This window comes from Aphelocoma coerulescens, assembly GCF_041296385.1.
Source record: "Aphelocoma coerulescens isolate FSJ_1873_10779 chromosome Z unlocalized genomic scaffold, UR_Acoe_1.0 ChrZ, whole genome shotgun sequence".
NCBI lineage: Eukaryota > Metazoa > Chordata > Aves > Passeriformes > Corvidae > Aphelocoma > Aphelocoma coerulescens.
This window is the reverse complement of record NW_027184085.1, coordinates 1203082-1229385: the sequence shown is the minus strand read 5'-3', so window position 1 is coordinate 1229385 and position 26304 is coordinate 1203082. Positions and strand designations below refer to the sequence as shown.

Below are 26304 nucleotides of genomic sequence, written 5' to 3'. Positions count from 1 at the left end.
GGAGCAGCACACGCTCACACTGAGGGAGCAGCACACGCTCACAGGGAGGGAGCAGCACACGCTCACAGCCAGGGAGCAGCACACGCTCACAGGGAGGGAGCAGCACACGCTCACACTGAGGGAGCAGCACACGCTCACAGCCAGGGAGCAGCACACGCTCACACTGAGGGAGCAGCACACGCTCACACTGAGGGAGCAGCACACGCTCACACGGAGGGAGCAGCACACGCTCACACTGAGGGAGCAGCACACGCTCACAGCCAGGGAGCAGCACACGCTCACACTGAGGGAGCAGCACACGCTCACAGGGAGGGAGCAGCACACGCTCACACTGAGGGAGCAGCACACGCTCACACTGAGGGAGCAGCACACGCTCACAGCCAGGGAGCAGCACACGCTCACAGCCAGGGAGCAGCACACGCTCACAGGGAGGGAGCAGCACACGCTCACAGCCAGGGAGCAGCACACGCTCACACTGAGGGAGCAGCACACGCTCACAGCCAGGGAGCAGCACACGCTCACACTGAGGGAGCAGCACACGCTCACAGGGAGGGAGCAGCACACGCTCACACGGAGGGAGCAGCACACGCTCACAGCCAGGGAGCAGCACACGCTCACACGGAGGGAGCAGCACACGCTCACAGGGAGGGAGCAGCACACGCTCACAGGGAGGGAGCAGCACACGCTCACACTGAGGGAGCAGCACACGCTCACACTGAGGGAGCAGCACACGCTCACAGCCAGGGAGCAGCACACGCTCACAGGGAGGGAGCAGCACACGCTCACAGGGAGGGAGCAGCACACGCTCACAGCCAGGGAGCAGCACACGCTCACACTGAGGGAGCAGCACACGCTCACAGGGAGGGAGCAGCACACGCTCACAGGGAGGGAGCAGCACACGCTCACAGGGAGGGAGCAGCACACGCTCACAGGGAGGGAGCAGCACACGCTCACACTGAGGGAGCAGCACACGCTCACAGCCAGGGAGCAGCACACGCTCACAGCCAGGGAGCAGCACACGCTCACAGGGAGGGAGCAGCACACGCTCACACTGAGGGAGCAGCACACGCTCACAGGGAGGGAGCAGCACACGCTCACAGCCAGGGAGCAGCACACGCTCACAGGGAGGGAGCAGCACACGCTCACAGCCAGGGCGCAGCACACGCTCACAGGGAGGGAGCAGCACACGCTCACAGCCAGGGAGCAGCACACGCTCACAGGGAGGGAGCAGCACACGCTCACACTGAGGGAGCAGCACACGCTCACACTGAGGGAGCAGCACACGCTCACAGCCAGGGAGCAGCACACGCTCACACTGAGGGAGCAGCACACGCTCACAGGGAGGGAGCAGCACACGCTCACAGCCAGGGAGCAGCACACGCTCACACGGAGGGAGCAGCACACGCTCACAGCCAGGGAGCAGCACACGCTCACAGCCAGGGAGCAGCACACGCTCACAGGGAGGGAGCAGCACACGCTCACAGCCAGGGAGCAGCACACGCTCACAGCCAGGGAGCAGCACACGCTCACACTGAGGGAGCAGCACACGCTCACACTGAGGGAGCAGCACACGCTCACAGCCAGGGAGCAGCACACGCTCACACTGAGGGAGCAGCACACGCTCACAGCCAGGGAGCAGCACACGCTCACACTGAGGGAGCAGCACACGCTCACACTGAGGGAGCAGCACACGCTCACACTGAGGGAGCAGCACACGCTCACACTGAGGGAGCAGCACACGCTCACACTGAGGGAGCAGCACACGCTCACAGCCAGGGAGCAGCACACGCTCACAGCCAGGGAGCAGCACACGCTCACACGGAGGGAGCAGCACACGCTCACAGGGAGGGAGCAGCACACGCTCACAGGGAGGGAGCAGCACACGCTCACACTGAGGGAGCAGCACACGCTCACACTGAGGGAGCAGCACACGCTCACAGCCAGGGAGCAGCACACGCTCACACTGAGGGAGCAGCACACGCTCACAGGGAGGGAGCAGCACACGCTCACAGGGAGGGAGCAGCACACGCTCACAGGGAGGGAGCAGCACACGCTCACAGGGAGGGAGCAGCACACGCTCACAGGGAGGGAGCAGCACACGCTCACACTGAGGGAGCAGCACACGCTCACACTGAGGGAGCAGCACACGCTCACACTGAGGGAGCAGCACACGCTCACAGCCAGGGAGCAGCACACGCTCACAGGGAGGGAGCAGCACACGCTCACAGGGAGGGAGCAGCACACGCTCACACGGAGGGAGCAGCACACGCTCACAGGGAGGGAGCAGCACACGCTCACACGGAGGGAGCAGCACACGCTCACAGGGAGGGAGCAGCACACGCTCACACGGAGGGAGCAGCACACGCTCACAGGGAGGGAGCAGCACACGCTCACAGGGAGGGAGCAGCACACGCTCACACTGAGGGAGCAGCACACGCTCACACTGAGGGAGCAGCACACGCTCACAGGGAGGGAGCAGCACACGCTCACACTGAGGGAGCAGCACACGCTCACAGGGAGGGAGCAGCACACGCTCACAGCCAGGGAGCAGCACACGCTCACAGGGAGGGAGCAGCACACGCTCACACTGAGGGAGCAGCACACGCTCACACTGAGGGAGCAGCACACGCTCACAGCCAGGGAGCAGCACACGCTCACAGGGAGGGAGCAGCACACGCTCACAGGGAGGGAGCAGCACACGCTCACACTGAGGGAGCAGCACACGCTCACACTGAGGGAGCAGCACACGCTCACAGCCAGGGAGCAGCACACGCTCACACTGAGGGAGCAGCACACGCTCACAGGGAGGGAGCAGCACACGCTCACAGCCAGGGAGCAGCACACGCTCACACTGAGGGAGCAGCACACGCTCACAGGGAGGGAGCAGCACACGCTCACACTGAGGGAGCAGCACACGCTCACACTGAGGGAGCAGCACACGCTCACACTGAGGGAGCAGCACACGCTCACAGGGAGGGAGCAGCACACGCTCACAGCCAGGGAGCAGCACACGCTCACACTGAGGGAGCAGCACACGCTCACAGGGAGGGAGCAGCACACGCTCACAGGGAGGGAGCAGCACACGCTCACAGGGAGGGAGCAGCACACGCTCACACTGAGGGAGCAGCACACGCTCACAGGGAGGGAGCAGCACACGCTCACACTGAGGGAGCAGCACACGCTCACAGGGAGGGAGCAGCACACGCTCACACGGAGGGAGCAGCACACGCTCACAGGGAGGGAGCAGCACACGCTCACAGCCAGGGAGCAGCACACGCTCACAGGGAGGGAGCAGCACACGCTCACAGCCAGGGAGCAGCACACGCTCACAGGGAGGGAGCAGCACACGCTCACAGGGAGGGAGCAGCACACGCTCACAGCCAGGGAGCAGCACACGCTCACACTGAGGGAGCAGCACACGCTCACAGCCAGGGAGCAGCACACGCTCACAGGGAGGGAGCAGCACACGCTCACACTGAGGGAGCAGCACACGCTCACACTGAGGGAGCAGCACACGCTCACACTGAGGGAGCAGCACACGCTCACAGGGAGGGAGCAGCACACGCTCACAGCCAGGGAGCAGCACACGCTCACACTGAGGGAGCAGCACACGCTCACACTGAGGGAGCAGCACACGCTCACACTGAGGGAGCAGCACACGCTCACAGCCAGGGAGCAGCACACGCTCACAGCCAGGGAGCAGCACACGCTCACACTGAGGGAGCAGCACACGCTCACACTGAGGGAGCAGCACACGCTCACAGCCAGGGAGCAGCACACGCTCACACTGAGGGAGCAGCACACGCTCACACTGAGGGAGCAGCACACGCTCACACTGAGGGAGCAGCACACGCTCACAGGGAGGGAGCAGCACACGCTCACAGGGAGGGAGCAGCACACGCTCACACTGAGGGAGCAGCACACGCTCACAGCCAGGGAGCAGCACACGCTCACAGCCAGGGAGCAGCACACGCTCACAGCCAGGGAGCAGCACACGCTCACACTGAGGGAGCAGCACACGCTCACACTGAGGGAGCAGCACACGCTCACAGCCAGGGAGCAGCACACGCTCACACTGAGGGAGCAGCACACGCTCACACTGAGGGAGCAGCACACGCTCACACTGAGGGAGCAGCACACGCTCACAGCCAGGGAGCAGCACACGCTCACAGCCAGGGAGCAGCACACGCTCACAGCCAGGGAGCAGCACACGCTCACACTGAGGGAGCAGCACACGCTCACACGGAGGGAGCAGCACACGCTCACAGCCAGGGAGCAGCACACGCTCACACTGAGGGAGCAGCACACGCTCACAGGGAGGGAGCAGCACACGCTCACAGCCAGGGAGCAGCACACGCTCACAGGGAGGGAGCAGCACACGCTCACAGGGAGGGAGCAGCACACGCTCACACGGAGGGAGCAGCACACGCTCACACGGAGGGAGCAGCACACGCTCACAGGGAGGGAGCAGCACACGCTCACAGTGAGGGAGCAGCACACGCTCACACGGAGGGAGCAGCACACGCTCACACTGAGGGAGCAGCACACGCTCACGCTCACCCAGCGCGTTCTCTGCTTTGAGAAGGATCATGTTGGGTTTGTTTTGCCTCCAAATCATTCCATAAGAGTTCCTGGGAAGGACCTCGCTCACACCCACCAGCAGTGCCCCCGCGGAATTCCCAGCAGGATTTGCAGCCGGGGCTCGGGGCTCTGCCACCCGCCCCGCCCTCGCCGGCCCCCGCAGTGACAGGCAGCCACCAGAACATTCAAGTTAATGGAAACAAGTCTTTATTAAGTAACTTTTAATATCAGAAAAATAAAACTCTTATAATTCTCTTTACAGCAAATATATAATAATATCAGTGCTTTGGCCGTCATAAGTTAAAGGCCCTTTATCATAAAATATATGCTTTTTATTTAATCTTTACTCAAATTGAACCTGTAGTCCCTACGGCTCCCTACATACACATAACAAAAAGTGTAGCAAAATTAGCAAACGCTCGCCGGGGCTCGGCCGGACGCTGGCCGTGCTCGGGGGCTCTGCTCGTGGCCAGCCGAGGCCTCAGGGTGGCCACAGAGCCGCCGGGGCGGCGCAGGATGGGCTCGTGCCCTCGAGGAACTCGAAATCACAAAATAAAAACCGTTATCTGTAAACTTCTGTACGAAATGTAACTCTTCAAGTGGAAATAAAAAATAAAGTTTTCTGTGTGTTCACTAGTTCGACATACGCATAATTTCATTTAAATTTTTTTTCTTTTTTTTTTTCCGTTATACTGAGAAAAAAAGCTTTGCCTTGGGAAAATAATGCTCCGAAAAAAGAAAAAAAAAAAAATTAGAAAAAATCCACCAAAACTCCGCTTGGTATCTTTTTTTTTTTCCTTTCTTTTTTTTTTTTTTTTTTTTGTTTGTTTGTTTTTGCTTTCTTGTTTTGCTCCGATCGTTTGTGTTTGTTGTTTTACCACATGCCAGCGCAGACCTGGGAACACGCCGAGGATGGCAGAGCTAGAAACACCCACAGGCTGAAATGCAAGAAGAGCACTCTAGAGGCTCTCCTCTTCTCTTTTCTTACACTTGTGATTGGAAAGAGAATTTTGAAACGAAGCAAAGCAGCTGCAGGGCTGCTGAGGCGGCCGCTGAAGGGCGAGCGCTGCAAGGGCACCCATGCTGCTCCCCGTTTCCTGTTCCTCAACAAAAATAAAGTATGTATTTGTATCGTGTGCAAGACAAGGATCGGACACAAAGATGCTTCACATTTTGATCTGCAGACTCTCTAGAAGGTGATTTCGCAGTGAATGGAATGTCAGCACCCTCGCCGGGCCCACGGACCCTCCCGGGGCACTCCGGCATGGGTGGGAATCACAAACCTCGGCCCTGACCCTCCGGACACGCTGACCAGCGCAGCCAGGCCGGGCCGCTGCGGCCGCTGTCCGTGAGGCGGTGCCCTGCCCCTGGCAGCAGCCGTGCCAACAAACCAACCCGCGCTACTGAGAAGAACAGAAGAGGTGTTGGCGATGCTGAGGAGCCAGGCATAAGCTGCTGTGGGAAGCGGAACAGAAGGGAATTCCCAAACCTGCTGCTCAGCACTGGCAGTGTAGAGAAGGCAGCATTGGAAGTGTTGCTAGCTGAGAGTGCCACGGCGGCCGGCGGCGAGGCTCGCGGCTGCCGGCACGCAGCCCAACCTCCGAGCCCTTTACAACACCCCGGAATATTTTTTCCATTTCAGTTGTAATTGGGGGAAACCTCCCCTCCCTGTGCCGCAACATCCCCCCGACCATCCCCGCTGAACATCCATCCACCTGCCCACACCGCGCCACACCGAGCCCACGCGGGTTCGGCGTTACCGCAGCGGCCCGCGAGGGAGCAGCCAGCCATCCACCACTCCAGCCTGATCCCGGCACGCCCGGCAGTCAGAACTCAGCCGGCTCTGCTCCAGGGTACCGCCCCCGCGGGCTCTGAGGCAGTGCACCGCGCTAGGAGTGGATCTGGATGGCCTGGGTGACGGCGGTCTGGCACACGGGGCACGCGGGCGCGTCCCTGTCGCAGATCCGGTTGGCGCACTCCAGGCAGAAGAGGTTGTGGCCGCAGGGCACGAGGGCGGCGATGGCCTCGCTCTCGAAGCAGATGACGCAGTCGTGCTTGCGCCGGCACTCGGGGGGCGAGCTGGACGTGGAGCCGCCGTTGGACGAGGAGTAGCTGTTGGTACCGTTGGAGAAGGCGGGGATGTAGATGGGCAGCCCGGGCTGGCGGCCGCAGCCCGGCGGGTCGCTCCGGGCCCTCCTGGCCAGCGGGTGCTCCAGGCTCTCGGTGAAGGTGGGCGACAGGCGCGGCGTGGGGGGCTGGCTGCCGCGGCGCGGGGCCTTGGCGCTGCCCGCCGCGTCGCCGCCCAGGCCGGACAGGGGGGCCGCGGGCTCGAAGGGGGCCCAAATGGCCTGGGAGGGCGCGGGCAGCGAGTCGTACGCGGGAGAGTCGAGCGCCAGCTCCTCCGCGCCCACGGCGGGCGGCGCCTCCCCGAACCAGAAGCCGCCCGCGCCGAAGGGGCTGGTGGGGCTGAAGTCGGCCAGCCGGCTGCTCCCGAAGTAGGAGTCGGTGGAGCCGCTGCCCAGCGAGCTGGAGCTGTCGTTCCTGTAGCTGGAGACCATCCTGGCGCGGGCGGGGGCCGCGGGCTGGGCGCCGAGCCAGGCGGGGCCGGGCGGGCCGCCCTCGAAGCCGACGTCGGTGCCGTTGGCGTGGAAGTCGTTGTCGTCGCTGAGCTCCACGAAGCTGCCGGTGCGCATGGCGATGTGCATCTCGATCTCCTCGCGCGCCCGGTCCACGTTCTCGGGCATGCCCGTCACCTCGAACACGGGCTCCTTGTCGCGGCTGGGCGTCACGATGTAGGTGTGCGTCTGCTGCTGGATGCGCTTGATGGTGGCTCCCTTGGGCCCCACCACCAGCCCCACCACGCGGTACGGCACCCGCACCTGCACCGTGGTCTGCCCCGGCAGCGCGGGCGCGCAGCACGGGCCCCCCGGCGCCGCCCCACCCTTGTTGCGGGACGCCCGGATCAGGGAGAAGTGCTCGGCGGCCGACAGGATCTCCCGCTTGGCCATGGCCACGTCCTCCCTGCGCCCCGTGACCACGAACACGGGCTCCTCGCCGCGCACCGGCGTCTTGATGTACGTGTTGGTCTTGGCCCGCAGCGCCTTGATCTTGCAGCCTGTGCAGGGAAACACACGAGGTCAGCCGGGCGGCCCGGCCCGGGCACCGCGCCTGCTCCAGCCCCGCCCGAGAGCCTCCCGAAACCACGGGGGAACAGAGGCTGCTGGTTCTGTCTCTGCAGCCCCATCAGGGACTGCGGTGACAGCTCGCTCCTGCGATTCGCAGCCCGAGCCACGAGCCGCTCCAGCAGCGCTCCTCGGGCTGCGCCGGCCCAGCCCCTGCTCAGTGGCCAGCACGCTGAGCACAGTCACGGACGGCTGTCCCTCTGTGACGCCCACATCCTGACCATCCCATAAAGGTCAGTGCATTCCCATTTTTTTCCCCGATTGGGTGTCCCTCAGGCGTCCCTGAGGTCCTGCAGTATCCCCAGGGTAACAACACAGAGCCCTGCTGGCGCACCAGCCCTTCACCGACAGCCAGCGCTGACCTCAGAGCAGATCAAACATCTCCAGGTGAGAGAGGGGCTGCACCGCAGCCTGTGCGGGACACAGATAAAGCCCCGATTCCCTCGTTTGCCTCCCGTTATCAGCGTTGTTTAAACTCTGCTTTGCTCTGTGGGACGGGGGAGCCCCTCCCTGGCCCGTGCCCCACAACACCTCATCGGGAAGGAGCTGGGAGCAGCGCCGGCAGATCGGGGTTTTCCAGCACCGGCAGCTTGCTCCCCTCTCCCCATTCACTCCGAGTGCCTCTCGCCGCTCCGGGCACACAGAGCAGCCTCTCCCAGCCCTCGCCCCCAGGCCCCCGCTGGCTCGCGGCGACGATTGCGCGGCTGAACAGCCCCTCGTGGCGCTTCATGCAGGAACGTCCCCGGCAAAGGCCAGCGAAGCGCAGGTGGGCTGGAGATGGAGGAAGGGCCGCTCCTGCGGGCGCTGCAGGGGCCTGGCCGGGCTGCACGCAGCAGCAGCAGCGCTGTGTCCGAGGACACAGCCGCAGGGGAAGCTCATCATCTCGGGCAGCTCCTGGGACCGCCGCAGGACACGGCGAACCCGCCCGCCTCAGCCTCCCGCCGAGGAGGGCACCGGGGCTCTGCCGGATGAGAAACGGGGCAGAACCGGGCCGGGAGGCGCCGGGAGGAGGTGGCAGAGCCGCGGCGCTTTGAAGCCGCGCCAGCCCTGCGCGCACCAGGCAGCAGCACCTCGGCCTGCGCTCCCTGCCCCGCTCCTGCCCGGCCCCTGCGCTCCCTGTCCCGCTCCTGCGCTCCCTGTCCCGCTCCTGCCCGGCCCCTGTGCTCCCTGCCCCACTCCTGCGCTCCCTGCCCCACTCCTGCGCTCCCTGCCCCACTCCTGCGCTCCCTGCCCCACTCCTGCCCGGCCCCTGCGCTCCCTGCCCCGCTCGTGCCCGGCCCCTGCGCTCCCTGCCCTCACTCAGCCTGCCCCCTCCTCCCTGCATAACCCGGGACACACCGTGGGCTCGAACCCGGAACGTCCCCGGGTTCCCAGAACAGCCCCTGCCCCTTTCACACGCCGCTTGCTGGGACAGCTGAGCTGCGGGCTCCTGACGCGTATCCATTATTCCCCAGCTTACACATCCCTTCCATTCACCCCGTTGCACCTAGGTATGGCTGGCTATCCATCCATCCATCCATCCATCCATCCATCCATCCATCCATCCATCCATCCATCCATCCATCTCCTTATTTCCTGAAGATTACAGGGCCGGACGTAAGGAGTGCTGATTTAGGAGCACCAGGCGTGGCACACATGCAGGGATACAATCCGCTGTCACAGACCACGGCTCGGGGCCTGTTAACTCCGCATCCCTCCACCGTTCCTACAGCTCACACTCTACACAAGATTTTCCCGATGTTTTAGAAACTTGAACCAAGTCAGGTCTCTGCACCTCCAGCTCCGTTTCGCATCCGGCTGGACGCTCCCAGAGATTCTCTGCCACAGCCACATTCCCAAACCTTGCCTGTTTTCCTGGCACTGTGGCAGGGAGACCGAGGTGGGCAGAGCTCTTCTTTCACCAAGCCGCGAGTCCCAGGCCTAGAAAGCAGGGCACCGACTGCCTCAGCTCCCGGCAGCAGGGACGGGACAGCACTTTCAGCAAACCCAGCCTCCACGGACAGCTCCCGTGCGTGTGCCGGAGTGCCAAGGTCACCCTGAGAGCTCGCAGATAAAGTCAGAGAGTGCTGCAGGGCGTCACCGCACACAGAGCCAGCGTTTCTGAGCCAGCCAGTGCCCGCCGGGCTCGGCCTCCAAGGAGCGCTGGAAAGCCCCGGCACAGTCGGTCTCACGTCAGGACGCGAGGCCAGCAGCCCGCTCCAGCGGGATCGTGCTCGGCTTTTTATTTGCTTTAGCTCAGCTCCCCGCTTTCCCTCCCTGCTGCCTCAGTCCCCGCTGAGCGCCGCTGGGGCACGGCCGGTCCCGTTCCCTGCCCGGCCGCGGTGACACGGGGCTGGGCACCCGCGGGGCTGGACACCCACGGGGCTGGGCACCCACGGGGCTGGGCACCCACGGGGCTGGGCACCCACGGGGCCGTGCGGCCGAGGGAGGACCCGGGGAGCCCAGAGACAGCAGGACAAAGAGAAGTGCGCCGTGCTGCGCTCCTGCAACCCCCAGGGCACTGTGTCCGGGGTTGTGAAGTACCGGGGCAAAAAAAGCCTGAAAGGGGACTCGGGTATGAGGACGGAAGTGTCACCACCGTCGGTCCGGCTCTGTAAGTGTCCCTAGGCAGGGCTTTAAGCCGTGAGTTCACACTGACACCAATAGAACCCCTCGGGTTTGCTCCCTTTTTCGGCACCCAGCGAGGGCTGGGCCAGCACGGCTGAGCGGCCGCGGCTGGAGCCCCGTGTGGGCTGACCGGCTGCCCTGAGACCCAAACCACCCAAAAATCACCCCACAGAGCCCTGCTCCACGCAGCCACAGCGGAAACGGGCCTTCCCCTCTCCTGCTGCTGCTCGAGTCACCGCGGTGCCCACTCTGGGGTGGGACGGGAATGGAAGCAACGATGAGCATCCCTCTCTGGGTGTCCCCAGGCCCGTGCTGTCCCTGCTCCCGAGCAGCAGCCGTGCAGTTTGGTGAGCAGGGCTCTCACCCCACACCTCACGCCCACAGCTGCGAGCCGCACAGCAGCCCCGGCCATCTCGGCCCTGCCCAGCCCCGGCCATCTCGGCCCTGCCCAGCCCCGGCCATCTCGGCCCTGCCCAGCCCCGGCCATCTCGGCCCTGCCCAGCCCCGGCCATCTCAGCCCTGCCCAGCCCCGGCCATCTCGGCCCTGCCCAGCCCCGGCCATCTCGGCCCTGCCCAGCCCCGGCCATCTCAGCCCTGCCCAGCCCCGGCCATCTCGGCCCTGCCCAGCCCCGGCCATCTCGGCCCTGCCCAGCCCCGGCTCCCGAGGCACAGAGAACTTGGGGAGGGGAAAAAGTGATAAAAGCGACCTTGAAGGGAAGTTTATGTAGACAGGAGCCAGTCGGTGATGAGCCGGTGCTCCACAATCAAACGCCGTCCCCAGCGCGCTCCCCGCCCTGCTCCTGAGCAGCTCCCAGGCCACGGGATCCACACTGGACCTCCAGCAGAGCCGCCGGACACACGGATCCCACACGGATCCCACTCCAAGAGCCCCTCCGGACACACGGATCCCACACGGATCCCACTCCAAGAGCCCCTCCGGACACACGGATCCCACATGGATCCCACTCTGAGAGCCCCTCCGGACACACGGATCCCACATGGATCCCACTCTGAGAGCCCCTCCGGAAACACAGATCCCACATGGATCCCACTCGGAGAGCCCCTCCGGACACACGGATCCCACTCCGAGAGCCCCTCGGGACACACGGATCCCACTCGGATCCCACTCCAAGAGGCCCTTGGGACACACGGATCCTGCAGCAAGGCTGCAGGAGCAGCACGAGCTGCGCTCTCCCGGCAGGGAGGGCTGGAGCCGCTGTGCCGGACCGCGGCCACTCTGGCACAGCCCCGGGCACGGCTCCAGGCACAGCTCCCGGCACAGCTCCATGGCACAGCCCCGCTCCATGGCACAGCCCCGCTCCAAGGCACAGCCCCGCTCCCGGCACAGCCCCGCTCCATGGCACAGCCCCGCTCCATGGCACAGCCCCGCTCCATGGCACAGCCCCGCTCTCAGTGCAGCCCCGCTCCTGGGACAGCCCCGGGCACAGCCCCGCTCCATGGCACAGCCCCGCTCCCGGCACAGTTCCGCTCCTGGCACAGCCCCGCTCTTGGCACAGCTCCATGGCACAGCCCCGCTCCCGGCACAGCCCCGCTCCCGGCACAGCTCCATGGCACAGCCCCGCTCCATGGCACAGCCCCGCTCTTGGAACAGCCCCGCTCCCGGCACAGCTCCATGGCACAGCCCCGCTCCATGGCACAGCCCCGCTCCATGGCACAGCCCCGCTCCCGGCACAGCCCCGCTCCTGGCACAGCCCCGCTCCATGGCACAGCCCCGCTCCCGGCACAGCCCCGCTCCCAGCACAGCCCCGCTCCATGGCACAGCCCCGCTCCCGGCACAGCCCCGCTCCCAGCACAGCCCCGCTCCATGGCACAGCCCCGCTCCATGGCACAGCCCCGCTCCCAGCACAGCCCCGCTCCATGGCACAGCCCCGCTCCCGGCACAGCCCCGCTCCCAGCACAGCCCCGCTCCCAGCACAGCCCCGCTCCATGGCACAGCCCCGCTCCCAGCACAGCCCCACTCCATGGCACAGCCCCGCTCCCGTCACAGCCCCGCTCCATGGCACAGCCCCGCTCCCGGCACAGCCCCGCTCCCGGCACAGCTCCATGGCACAGCCCCGCTCCCGGCACAGCCCCGCTCCATGGCACAGCCCCGCTCCATGGCACAGCCCCGCTCCCGGCACAGCCCCGCTCCATGGCACAGCCCCGCTCCATGGCACAGCCCCGCTCCCGGCACAGCCCCGCTCCATGGCACAGCTCCATGGCACAGCCCCGCTCCCGGCACAGCCCCGCTCCATGGCACAGCCCCGCTCCATGGCACAGCCCCGCTCCATGGCACAGCCCCGCTCCATGGCACAGCCCCGCTCCCGGCACAGCCCCGCTCCATGGCACAGCCCCGCTCCCGGCACAGCCCCGCTCCATGGCACAGCTCCATGGCACAGCCCCGCTCCCGGCACAGCCCCGCTCCATGGCACAGCCCCGCTCCATGGCACAGCCCCGCTCCCGGCACAGCCCCGCTCCATGGCACAGCCCCGCTCCCGGCACAGCCCCGCTCCCGGCACAGCCCCGCTCCATGGCACAGCCCCGCTCCATGGCACAGCCCCGCTCCATGGCACAGCCCCGCTCCCGGCACAGCCCCGCTCCATGGCACAGCCCCGCTCCCGGCACAGCCCCGCTCCCGGCACAGCCCCGCTCCATGGCACAGCCCCGCTCCCGGCACAGCCCCGCTCCATGGCACAGCCCCGCTCCCGGCACAGCCCCGCTCCATGGCACAGCCCCGCTCCATGGCACAGCCCCGCTCCATGGCACAGCCCCGCTCCATGGCACAGCCCCGCTCCCGGCACAGCCCCGCTCCATGGCACAGCCCCGCTCCATGGCACAGCCCCGCTCCCAGCACAGCCCCGCTCCATGGCACAGCCCCGCTCCCGGCACAGCCCCGCTCCCGGCACAGCCCCGCTCCTGGCACAGCCCCGCTCCATGGCACAGCCCCGCTCCCGGCACAGCCCCGCTCCCGGCACAGCTCCATGGCACAGCCCCGCTCCCGGCACAGCCCCGCTCCATGGCACAGCCCCGCTCCCGGCACAGCCCCGCTCCATGGCACAGCTCCATGGCACAGCCCCGCTCCCGGCACAGCCCCGCTCCATGGCACAGCCCCGCTCCATGGCACAGCCCCGCTCCCAGCACAGCCCCGCTCCATGGCACAGCCCCGCTCCATGGCACAGCCCCGCTCCCGGCACAGCCCCGCTCCATGGCACAGCCCCGCTCCATGGCACAGCCCCGCTCCCAGCACAGCCCCGCTCCATGGCACAGCCCCGCTCCATGGCACAGCCCCGCTCCCGGCACAGCCCCGCTCCCGGCACAGCCCCGCTCCCAGCACAGCCCCGCTCCATGGCACAGCCCCGCTCCCGGCACAGCCCCGCTCCCGGCACAGCCCCGCTCCCGGCACAGCCCCGCTCCCAGCACAGCCCCGCTCCATGGCACAGCCCCGCTCCATGGCACAGCCCCGCTCCATGGCACAGCCCCGCTCCCAGCACAGCCCCGCTCCATGGCACAGCCCCGCTCCCGGCACATCCCCGGGCACAGCCCCGCTCCCGGCACAGCCCCGGGCACAGCCCCGCTCCCGGCACAGCCCCGCTCGGCCGCAGTGCGATTTTCGGCGGCTCTGCTGCGATCTGCTGAAGGGCAGCCCCGCTCCCGGCTCCGCTCCATGGCGCACAGCACGGAGGGAGCGCGGGCTCAGCGGCGGCACGGCCCGCACCGACCTGCGGCAGCGCAGCCGGGCTGAGGCCCCGCCGGGCAGCCGAGGGCAGCAGCCGGAGCTCCCGCGGGCCCGCTGGGGATGGCCCGGCCCGGCCGGCGCAGGGAGGCGACAGCGCAGGGAGGCGACAGCGCAGGGGCCGAGCCGGGCCCACGGCGAGCAGGCTGAGCCGGCGAGCGGCCGGCACGGGCCCTGCTCCGCGGGCAAGCAGCAGCTCCCGCGGCAAGCGGAGGGACAAACGCCGGAAAGGCCGGGTTTAGGGGCGGAAAGGCCGGGTTTAGGAGCGGAAAGGCCGGGTTTAGGGGCGGAAAGGCCGGGTTTAGGAGCGGAAAGGACGGGTTTAGGAGCGGAAAGGACGGGTTTAGGGGCGGAAAGGCCAGGTTTGGGGGCGGAAAGGACGAGTTTAGGGGCAGAAAGGCTGAGTTTAGGAGCGGAAAGGCTGAGTTTAGGAGCGGAAAGGCCGGGTTTAGGGGAAGAAAGGACGGGTTTAGGGGCAGAAAGGCTGAGTTTAGGGGCAGAAAGGCTGCGTTTAGGAGCGGAAAGGTCGGGTTTAGGGGCAGAAAGGCCGGGTTTAGGGGCAGAAAGGCCGGGTTTAGGGGCGGAAAGGACGGGTTTAGGGGCAGAAAGGCCGAGTTTAGGGGCAGAAAGGATGGGTTTAGAGGCGGAAAGGACGGGTTTAGGGGTGGAAAGGCCGGGTTTAGGGGTGGAAAGGCCGGGTTTGGGGGCAGAAAGGCTGAGTTTGGGGGCAGAAAGGCTGAGTTTAGGGGCAGAAAGGCTGCGTTTAGGAGCGGAAAGGCCGGGTTTAGGGGCAGAAAGGCCGGGTTTAGGGGCAGAAAAATCAGGTTTAGGGGAAGAAAGGCCGGGTTTGTGGGCAGAAATGTCAGGTTTAAGAGCAGAAACATCGGGTTTAAGGGAAGAACAGGCGGGTTTGGTAGGAAGGCCGGGTTTAGGAACAGAAAAATCAGTTTTAGAGACAGAAAGCTCAGGTTTAGGGGCAGAAAAGTCGGGTTTAGGGGAAGAACAGGTGGGTTTAGGAGAAGAGTTGGGTTTAGGGACAGAAAGGTCAGGTTTAAAGGTGGAAAGGCTGAGTTTAGGGGCAGAAAGGCTGGGTTTAGGGGCAGAAAGGCCGGGTTTAGGGGCAGAAAGGCCGGGTTTAGGGGCAGAAAGGCCGGGTTTAGGGGCAGAAAGGACGGGTTTGGGGGCAGAAAGGCCGGGTTTAGGGGCGGAAAGGCCGGGTTTAGGGACGGAAAGGCCGGGTTTAGGGGCAGAAAGGACGGGTTTAGGGGCGGAGAGGTCGGGTTTAGGGGCGGAAAGGCCGGGTTTAGGGACAGAAACCCCAAATTTAAGAGCATAAAGGCTGAGTTTAGGGGAGGAAAGGTCGGGTTTAGGGGCAGAAAGGCCGGGTTTAGGGACAGAAACCCCAAATTTAAGAGCATAAAGGCTGAGTTTAGGGGAGGAAAGGTCGGGTTTAGGGGAAGAACCGGTTGGTTTAGAGAAGAGTAGGGTTTAGGGGCAGAAAGGCCGAATTTAGGAGCATAAATGCCGGGTTTAGGAGCAGAAAGGTCGGCTTTAGGGGCTGAAAGGCCGGGTTTGGGGGTGGAAAAGCCGGGTTTAGGGGTGGAAAGGTTGGGTTTAGGGGTGGAAAGGTTGGGTTTAGGGGTGGAAAGGTTGGGTTTAGGGGCGGAAAGTCCGGGTATGGGGGCAGAAAGGCCGGGTTTAGGGGCAGAAAGGACGGGTTTAGGGGCGGAAAGGACGGGTTCAGGGGTGGAAAGGACGGGTATGGGGGCAGAAAGGCCGGGTTTAGGGGAAGAAAGGACGGATTTAGGGGCAGAAAGGCCGGGTTTAGGGGCAGAAAGGCCGGGTTTAGGGGCAGAAAGGCCGGGTTTAGGAGCAGAAAGGACGGGTTTAGGGGCGGAAAGGACAGGTTTAGGGGCAGAAAGGCCGGGTTTAGGGGCAGAAAGGCCGGGTATGGGGGCAGAAAGGCCGGGTTTAGGGGCAGAAAGGCCGGGTTTAGGGGTGGAAAGGTCCGGTTTAGGGGCGGAAAGGACGGGTTTAGGACCAGAAAGGACGGGTTTAGGGGCGGAAAGGCCGGATTTAAGGGCTACCGTGGTGGGGGCTCCTGTAGGGTCCCAGCCTGGAGTGTGAGGGGAGAAGAGGTCCCGGCCCTCAGGGGGGAGGACGAGGGTCCCACCCCGAGCAGAAGCGGCTCCCGGCCCTCAGGGGAGGACAGGAGGGTCCCGCCCCGAGCAGAAGCGGCTCCCCGCCCTCAGGGCCGGAGACAAAGATCCCCCGCCGGCTGCGCCGGGAGAGCCGCGGCCCGGCCGTGCCCGGACTCACCCTGGCGCCCCACGATCTCGGCCACATGCTCGGAGCTGGGCACGGGCACGCACTCGGTGGTGTTGACGCTCCTCCTGCGGAGCAGCGCCGCCTGCTCGCCGCCCAGCGCCGGGGCCCCGCCGCAGCCGCGGGACGGCGCCGCCGCCATCACGCCCCGGGCCGCGGCCGCCCCCTCGGCAGCGCCCAGGCCCGGCGGCAGCAGGGCCGGCAACAGCGGCAGCGGCCGCGCCGCCGAGGGGAGCAGCAGCGCGGCCGCGGCGCTCTCATCCTCCTCGTCCTCATCGTCCCTCAGCTCCGGCTCTCCGCCGTCCTCCTCCTCCTCCTCACCGGGAGGCTCCAGCGCGCCGGGCTGCCGGAGGCCGAGGCCGGCGAGGCGCTGCTGGAGCAGCAGCAGCGGCGGCTCGGCGGCCTCGGCGGCGGCTCCGCTCGGCATGGCGGCCACGGCTACGAGAGCGGAGCCGCCATGGCCGGGGCGGAGCGGCGGGGCCGGGGCTCAGCGCGGCGCTGCCGCCATGGCGGGGCCTCGGCGCGGCCGCGGCGGCGGCGGCGGGGGAGGCACCGGAGGGGGCGGGGCGGCCCCGCCCCGCGCTGGGCGCGCTCTGATTGGCTGAGAGGGAGGAAGGGGCGGGGCCCGGCGGTGATTGACAGCTCGGCCCCGCCTCGGATATGGCGCGGCCCCACGGGGCGGGAAGGGGGAGGGGCCGCCTGTCAATCACTCACAGGCCCCGCCCCCAGTCCCGAGTTTGGGATTTTTCAGGGATCTCAATCCCGATTTTTCCGGGATTCTGCTGCCGAGCTTTGGGATTCCAACCCCAAATTTGGGGATTCCCCATTTTTTTTTAATTTTAATTTGTTTGGGGGGGGATTTTTTTGTCCAATCCTGATTTTTTTTCGAGTAGAATCCTGAATTTTTAGGATCCCAATCCCGATTTTTTTAGGGATTCCGCTCTCCGTGTTCGGGGATTCCCACCTCAGTTTTTTGGGATTCCAAAGCCTGATTTTTCGGTTCCCATCCTGAATTTTTGGGGGGATCAAAATCCTGATTTTTCAGCTCAAATCCTGATTTTTTTTTTTTTTTTGGGGATTCCGATGCCGATTTTTGGGATCCACTGAAAAAACTTTTCCCCCGTTTTTCCTGTTTCCCCCAGTCTGCTCCAGGTTTTCCTGGTTTCTCCCATTTTTCCCCCCTTTTCCCCACTTTTCCCTGTTTTTTTCCAATTTCCCCCATTTTCCCTATTTTTCCCGGTTTTCCCCCATTTTCCCCAATCTTCCCAATTTCCCCCCATTTTTCCCAGTTTCTTCCCACTTTTCCCAGTTTTTCCCTGTTTTTTCCCATTTTTCAGCATCTTTCTCCTCATTTTCCCGTTTTTCCCATTTTTACCAACTTTCCTCCCACTTTTCCCTGGTTTTTCCCATTTCCTCCTTTTTTTCCCCCAGTTTTCACAGTTTTTTCCCGATTTTTCCTATTTTCCCCATTTCCCCCAATTTTACCTAGTTTTCCCAATTTCCCATTTTTCCCTGTTTTTCCCATTTCCCCCAAGTCTTCCTTGTTTTTCCCATTTTCCCCCACTTTTCCCAGTTTTTTTCCCAGTTTTTCCCACTTTCCCCCCAGTTTTCCCTGGTTTTCCGCGGTTTTTCCTAGTTTCCCCCCACTTTTTCCATTTCTCCCCATTTTTTGGCCATTTTTCCCCCTTTTTCCCCAGTTTCCCTGGTTTTTCCTTGGTTTCTCCCCATTTTTTTCCTGGGTTTTCTCCACTTTTCCCCATTCCCACCATTTTTCCCCATTTCCTCCCCGTTTTTCCCCATTTTTCCCTGTTTTACACCATTTTCCCCATTCTTCCCCAATTTGTCCTGTGTATTCCCATTTCCCCCCATTTTTGCCCCTTTTCCCAATTTTTTCCCATTTGCCCCCCCTTTTCCCTGTTTTTTTCCAGGTTTTCCCCATTTTTCCCCATTTCCCCCCATTTTTCCCACTTTTCCTCAGTTTTCCTTGGTTTCCCCCCATGTTTTTTCCCCATTTTTCCCCACTTTTCCCCCATTTCCCCACCCCCCCCCCCTTTTGTTCCTGCTTTTCCCCGGGGAAAAACGGGGAGAAATGGGGAAAAATTGGGAAAAGTGGGGGGAAATGGGGAAAAAAGGGAAAAAGGGAAAAAACTGGGAGGAAAAGGGGGGAAAATGGGGGAAAATGGGAAAAATAGGGGGAAAATGGGGAAATGATGGGAAAAATTGGGAAAAACCAGAGGGAAAATTGGGAAAAAATGGGGGGAAATGGGGGAAAATGGGAGAAAAAAGGGAAAAACTGGGAAAAATTGGGGAAAAATGGGGGAAAAACCAGAGGGAAATGGGGGAAAAATGGGGGAAAATGGGGGAAAATGGGAAAAATGGGAAAAATGGGGGGAAATGGGGAAAATGGGAGAAAGAAGGGAAAAGTGGGGGAAAATGGTGAAAAATGGGGGAAAAACCAGAGGGAAAATTGGGAAAAAATGGGAAAAATGGGAGAAAAAAGGGAAAATGGGGAAAAATGTTGAAAAATGGGGGAAAAATTGGGGAAAATGGGGAAAAATGAGGAAAAATGGGGAAAAATGGGGGAAATGGGGAAAAAGGGGAAAAATGGTGAAAAATGGGGGAAAAACCAGGGGGAAAATGGGGGAAAATGGGGAAAAAACAGGGGAAAACCAGAGGGAAAATTGGGAAAAAATGGGAAAAATTGGAAAATGGGGAAAAATGGGGAAAAATGAGGGAAAAACCAGAGGGAAATGGGGGAAAAATGGGGAAAAATGGGGGGAAATGGGGAAAAATGGGAGAAAAACTGGGGAAAATTGGGAAAAGTGGGAAAAATGCAAGAAAAAAATGGGAAAAATGGGGAGAAATGGGAAAATCCAGGGGAAAAAAGGGGGGAAATTGGGGAATATGGGGGGGAAATGGGGAAAAATGGGGAAAAATGGGGAAAAATGGGGGAAAATTGGGGAAAAATGGGAGAAAATGGGAGAAAATGGTGGAAAATCCCAGAGAAATGGGAAGATATGGGAAAATCCCGGAGAAAACTGGGAAAAAAGGGGGGAAAACCGAGGGAAAAGTGGGGAAAACCAGGAAAAATGGGGAAAACCTGGGAAAAATTGGGAAAAAATGGGGGAAAATGGGGGAAAAGTGGGGAAAATTGGGAAGAAACTGGGAAAAATATGGGTGAAAAATTGAAAAACAGGGAAAAACAGGGAAAAACCAGAGGGAAATGGGGGAAAATGCGGGAAAGAGGAAAAAAAATGGGAAAAAATGCGGGAAAAGTGGGGAAAAAACGCGGGAAAATGGGGGGAAAGTGGGAAAAAGTGAAGAAAAATTGGGGGAAATGGGGGAAAATGAGAGAAAAGTGGGAAAAATGGGGAAAAAATGGGAAAAATTGGGGAAAAGTGGTGAAAATGGGGGAAAACCAGAGGGAAATGGGGGAAAATGAGGGAAAAGTGGGAAAAATTGGGAAAAAAATGGGGGAAAATGGGGAAAAAATGGAAAAAAATGGGAAAAAACAGGGAAAATTGGGGAAAAATGGGGGAAAATGGGGAAAAAAACAGAGACATTTTCAGGATTTTGTGTGGATTTTTCCCAAGGATTTTTGGGAATTTTTCCAAGGATTTTTTTGGATTTTTTCCAGGGATTTATTGGGATTTTTTTCCCAGGAATTTCCCAGGATTTTTCCCAGGGATTTTTTGGGATTTTTTTTTCCCCTAGAATTTTCCAGGATTTTTTCCAGTATTATTGGGATTTTTTCCCAGGATTTTTGGGAATTTTCCCAAGAACTTTTGGGATTTTTTTTCCCAAGAATTTTTGGGGATTTTTCCCAGGATTTTTTGTGATTTTCCCAGGGATTTTTGTGGGTTTTCCCCCCAGGATTTGGGGATTTTTCCCAGGGATTTTTTTTGGATTTTTTCCCAGGATTTTTTTGGATTTTTCTCCAAGAATTTTTGGGATTTTTTCCCAGGATTTTTGGGAATTTTTCCAAGAATTTTTTTTTATTTTTTTCCCAGGATTTTTTGCGATTTCCCCAGGGATTTATTGGGATTTTTTCCCCAAGGATTTTCTGGGATTTTTCCTAAGGATTTTGGGGAATTTTTCCCGAAATTTTGGGGATATTTTTCCCAAGGATTTTTTGGGGGGGATTTTTTCCAGGGATTTTTTTGGATTTTTCCCAGGAATTTCCCAGAGTTTTTTGGGGTTTTTCCAGAATTTTTGCGATTTTTCCAAGGACTTTTTTGGGATTTTTTTCGGGATTTTTCCCCCAGAATTTTCCAGGATTTTTTCCCAGAATTATTCGGATTTTTTTCCCAGGATTTTTTGGGAATTTTCCCACGGATTTTTGAGATTTTTTCCAGGGATTTTTGGGGGATTTTTCCCAGGATTTTTTTGAGATTTTTCCCAAGAATTTTTTGGAATTTTCCTGACAATTTCCCAAGATTTTTCCCAGAATTTTCCAGGATTTTTTTCCAGAATTATTGGGATTTTTTCCCTGGGATTTTTTTGGGAATTTTCCCAAGGATTTTTTGGGGGATTTTTTCCAGGGATTTTTTGGTATTTTTCCCAGGATTTTTGTGATTTTTCCCAGGGATTTTTGGGAGTTTTTCCAGAATTTTTTGCGATTTTTCCAAGGAGTTTTTGAGGATTTTTTTCCAGAATTTTTAGGATTTTTTCCCAGTGTTTTTTGGGATCTTTTTCCAAGAATTTTTGGGATCATTTTCCCAGGATTTTTGGGGATTTTCCCAAGAATTTTTTCCTATTTTTCCCAGGATTTTTTTGGGAATTTTTTCCAGGGATTTTTTGGGATTTTTCCCAGGAATTTCCCAGGATTTTTCCCAGGGATTTCTCGGGATTTTTCCAGGAATTTTTTCCAATTTTCCCAAGGATTTTTCCCCCAGAATTTTCCAGGATTTTCCGCAAGAATTTGGGTGATTTTCCCCAAAATCCCAAGGATTTTTGGGGGATTTTTTGGGGGGGGGCATTTCCCAGCACTTTTTGGGGGCGATTTTTTACGGTTCCTTTTACCATCCCCCCCTCACCAACCCCAATAGAAACCCCCAAAAAAAACCCCCAAAAAACCCCAAAAAAACCCCCCCAAAAAACCCCCAAAAAACCCCCAAAAACTCCCCTAAAAAACAAAAAAACCCACAACCCCCCAAAAAACACAAAAAAACCCCAAAAAACCCAAAAAAAACCAAAAAACCCCCCAAAAAACCCCAAAAACCCCCAAAAAACCCCTGAAAAAAACCCAAAAAAAACCTAAAAAACCCCCCAAAAAACCCAAAAAAAACCCCCAAAACCCCCCAAAAAACCCCAAAAAAACCCCAAAAAACCCCCCAAAAAACCGCAAAAACCCCAAAAAAACCTCCAAAAATCCCCCCAAAAAACCCCAAAAAACCCTAAAAAAAAACCCTCAAAAAACCCAAAAAACCCCCCAAAAAACCCAAAAAACCCCCCCAAAAAACCCAAAAAACCCCCAAAAAACCCCCAAAACCCCCAAAAAACCCAAAAAACCCCCCAAAACCCCCCCAAAAAACCCTGAAAAAGCCCCCAAAAAACCCAAAAAAAACCCCCGAAACCCCCCCAAAAAATCCTAAAAAAAACAAAAAAAAAAAACCAAAACCCCCCCAAAAAAACCCCCAAAAAACCCCCAAAACCCCCCCAAAAAAACCCCAAAAAACCCCAAAAACCCCCCAAAAACCCCCAAAAAATCCTAAAAAAAACCAAAAAAAAACCCCCCCAAAAAAACCCAAAACCCCCCCAAAAAAAAACCCCATAACCCCCTCCCAAAAAAAAACAAAAAACACCCCAAAAACCCCCAAAAACCCCCCCAAAACCCCAAAATACCCCCAAAAACCCCAAAAAACCCCCCAAAAACCCCCAAAAAAACCACAAAAAACCCCAAAAACCCCCAAAAAAACCCCAAAAAAACCCAAAACCCCATAACCCCCCCAAAAAAAAACCTAAAAAACCCCCCAAAAACCCCCCAAAAAAACCCCCCCAAAAACCCCCAAAACCCCCAAAAAAACCCAAAAAAACCCCCCCCCAAAAACCCTAAAAAATCCCCCAAAAAATCCCAAAACCCCCCTCAAAAAAAAACCCCAAAAAACCCAAAAACCCCAAATTCCCCCAAAAACCCCCAACCCCCCAAACCCCCCCTTCCCTCCCTCCTCCTCCCTCCTCCCCCCCCACCATTCCCACAACCCCCATTCCCCTCCCCCCAAACCCCAAAAACCCCCCAAAAAACCCCCACCAAAAAAAAAAACCAAAAAAAGCCCAAAACCCCCCCAAAAAACCCCCAAAAAACCCCAAAACCCCCCAAAAAACCCCAAAAAAAACCCCCCAAAAAAACCCCAAAAAACCCAAATAAACCCCCAAAAAACCCCCAAAAAACCCCCCAAAAAACCGCAAAAAACCCCCAAAACCCCCCCCCAAAAACCCCAAAAAAAACCCCAAAAAACCCCCCCAAAAAAACCCAAAAAAACCCCCAAAAAACCCCCAGACCCGCCCCCCAAAAAAACCCAAAAAACCCAAAAAAACCCCCAAACCCCCCCCAAAAAACCCCCCCAAAACCCCCCAATAAAACCCCCAAAAACCCCCTAAAAACCCCCAAAAAACCCCCAAAAAAACCCCAAAACCCCCCCCAAAAAAACCCAAAAAACCCAAAAAAACCCCCAAAAAACCCCCCCCAAAACCCCCCAAAAAACCCCCCCAAAAAAACCCAAAAAAACCCAAAAAAACCCCCCAAAAAACCCCAAAAAACGCCCCCAAAAAAAACCAAAAAACCCCCAAAACCCCCCAAAAACCCACAAAAAACCCCCCAAAAAACCCAAAAAAACCCCCAAAACCCCCCAAAAAAACCCCAAAAAAAACCCCAAAAAACCCCCCAAAAAACCGCAAAAAACCCCAAAAAACCTCCAAAAATCCCCCCAAAAAACCCCAAAAAACCTAAAAAAAACCCTCAAAAAACCCAAAAAACCCCCCCAAAAAACCCCTAAAAACCCCTAAAAAAAACCCTCAAAAAAACCCCCAAAAAACCCCATACCCCCCCCCAAAAAAAAACCAAAAAAAACCCAAAAAAAACCCCAAAACCCCAAATTCCCCCAAAAACCCCCAACCCCCCAAACCCCCCCCTTCCCTCCCTCCTCCCTCCCCCCCCCAATTCCCATAACCCCCATTCCCCTCCCCCAAACCCCAAAAAAACCCCCAAAAAACCCCTCAAAAAAACCAAAAAACCCCAAAAAAAACCAAAAAAAAAACCCACCAAAAAACCCAAAGAGCCCCCCAAAATCCCCCCACAAAAACCCCCAAAAACCCCCCCAAAAAACCCCAAAACCCCCCAACAAAACCTAAAAACCCCCCAAAAAACCCCCCAAAAAACCCAAAAAACCCCCAATAAAAACCCCCCAAAACCCCCCCCTAACAAAACCCCACAAAAAAACCCCAAAAAACCCAAAAAAACCCCCAAAAACCCCCCCAAAAAAACCAAAAACCCCTAAAAACCCAATAAAACCCCCCCAAAAAACCCCACAAAACCCCCCCCAAAAAATCCAAAAAAAACCACAAAAAAAAAACCCAAAAAACCCCAAAAAACCCCAAAAAAACCCAAAAAACCCAAAACAACCCCAAAAAACCCCCAAAAAACCCCCCCCAAAAAAACCCAAAAAACCCCCCAAAAACCCCCCAAAAAACCCCAAAAAACCCCCAAAAAAACCCCAAAAAAACCCAAACCCCCCCCAAAAAACCAATAAAAACACCCAAAAACCCCACAAAAAACCCCAAAAATCCCCCAAAAAAATCCTAAAAAAACCAAAAAAACCCCAAAACCCCCCCAAAAAAACCCCCAAAAAAACCCCCAAAAAACCCCCTTCCCCCCTTCCCCCCCTTCCCCCCCTTCCCTCCCTCCTCCCCTCCCCCACCCCCCAATTCCCACAACCCCCGTTCCCCTCCCCCACCCCCAATTCCCATAACCCCCATTCCCATCCCCCAACCCCAAAAAACCCCACAAACCCCCCTAAAAAAACCCCAAAAAAACCCCCCAAAACCCCCCAAAAAACCCAAAAAACCCCCTAAAAACCCCCCAAAAAAAAACCCAAAAAACCCCCAAAACCCCCCCAAAAAACCCCCAAAAAACCCCCTAAAAACCCCCCTAAAAACCCCAAAAAAAACCCCAAAAAAAACCCCCAAAAAAACCCCCAAAAAACCCCATAACCCCCCCAAAAAAAACCCCCAAAAAAACCCCCAAAAAACCAAAAAAAACCCAAAAAACCAATAAAACCCCCCAAAAACCCCACAAAAAACGCCATAACCCCCCTCAAAAAAAAACCCCCAAAACCCCCCAAAAAACCCCCCAAAAAAACCCAAAAAAACCCCAAAACCCAATAAAAACCCCCAAAAATCCCAAAAAAAAATCCTAAAAAAAACCAAAAAAACCCCAAACCCCCCCCAAAAAAAAACCCCAAAAAACCCAAACCCCCCCCTTCCCTCCCTCCTCCCCTTCCCCACCCCCAATTCCCAGAACCCCCATTCCCCTCCCCCACCCCCAATTCCAGAACCCCCATTCCATCCCCCAAACCCCAAAAAACCCCCAAAACCCCCCAAAAAAACCCCCAAAACCCCCCAAAAAAACCCCCAAAACCCCCCAAAAAAAATCCCAAAAAACCCCCAAAACCCCCCAAAAAACCCCAAAAAAACCCCAAAAACCCAATAAAAACCCCCAAAAAACCCCCAAAAAACCCCAAAAAAACCCAAAAAACCCTCAAAAAAACCCCCAAAACCCCAAAAAAACCCAAAAAAAACCCCAAAAAACCCCCCAAAAAACCCCCAAAAACCCCAAAAACCACCCAAAAAACCCCAAAAAAAACCCCAAACCCCCCTTCCTCCCTCCTCCTCCCCTCCCCCACCCCCAATTCCCAGAACCCCCATTCCCATCCCCCAAACCCAAAAAACCCCTAAAACCCCCCAAAACCCCCCCAAAAACCCCCAAAAACCCCAAAAAACCCCCCAAAAACCCCAAAAAACCCAAAACCCCCCCAAAAAAAAACCCCAAAAAACCCCCAAAAACCCCCAAAACCCCCCAAAAAACCCCCAAAACCCCCCAAAAAACCTCAAAAAACCCCCAAAAAACCCAAAAAAAACCCCAAAACCCCCCAAAAAAAACCCAAAAAACCCCCCAAAAAACCCCCAAAAAAACCTCAAAAAAAACCCCCAAACCCCCCAAAAAAACCCCAAAAAAACCCCAAAAACCCCATAACCCCCCTCAAAAAAACCCCAAAAAGCCCCCAAAAACCCCCAAAAAACCCCAAAAAACCCCAAAAAAACCCTCAAAAAAAACCCCCAAAAAACCCCAAAAAACCCCCAAAAACCCCAATAAAACCCCCAAAAAACCCAAAAAAACCCCAAAAACCCCCCCAAAAAAACCCCCCAAAAAAACCCCAAACCCCCCCTTCCCTCCCTCCTCCCCTCCCCCCCCCCCAATTCCCGTAACCCCCCTTCCCCTCCCCCAGCCCATTCCCATGCAAATGCCGGCCCAGCTGCGCTCCGGGGCCGCCTTTGTGCCCGCAGCTGCCGCGCCCCGGGGGGCTCCGCTCGCCAGCTGGCCCGCGGCCTCTCGCCGCTCGCCACCTTGGGCAGCCTTGGCCCAGCTTTTGATCTTTTTTCCCATTTTCCCCCCATTTTCCCCCATTTTTTCCCATTTTTCCCCCATTTTCCCCATTTTTTTCCCCAATTCCCCCCATTTTTTTGCCCCATTTTCCCCCCTATTTTCCCCTATTTTTTCCCCATTTTTTCCCATTTTTCCCCCATTTTTCCCCCATTTCCCCCCCATTTTTTCCCATTTTCCCCCCATTTTTTCCCCATTTTTTTCCCCATTTTTTCCCA

The 26304-nt window shown here is 58.4% G+C and overlaps 1 protein-coding gene across 1 annotated transcript; it reads right to left on the bottom strand.

The window, feature by feature from the left end:
- Window positions 1-4771: 4771 nt before the first annotated feature.
- MEX3C (mex-3 RNA binding family member C) lies at window positions 4772-16946 on the bottom strand. Its single transcript, XM_069001639.1, has 2 exons — window positions 16423-16946; window positions 4772-7696 (listed from the first exon to the last, which is right to left on the bottom strand). The coding sequence occupies exons 1-2, from the start codon at window positions 16853-16855 to the stop codon at window positions 6471-6473; spliced, it is 1659 nt and encodes a 552-aa protein (XP_068857740.1). The 5' UTR covers window positions 16856-16946; the 3' UTR covers window positions 4772-6470.
- Window positions 16947-26304: the final 9358 nt, after the last annotated feature.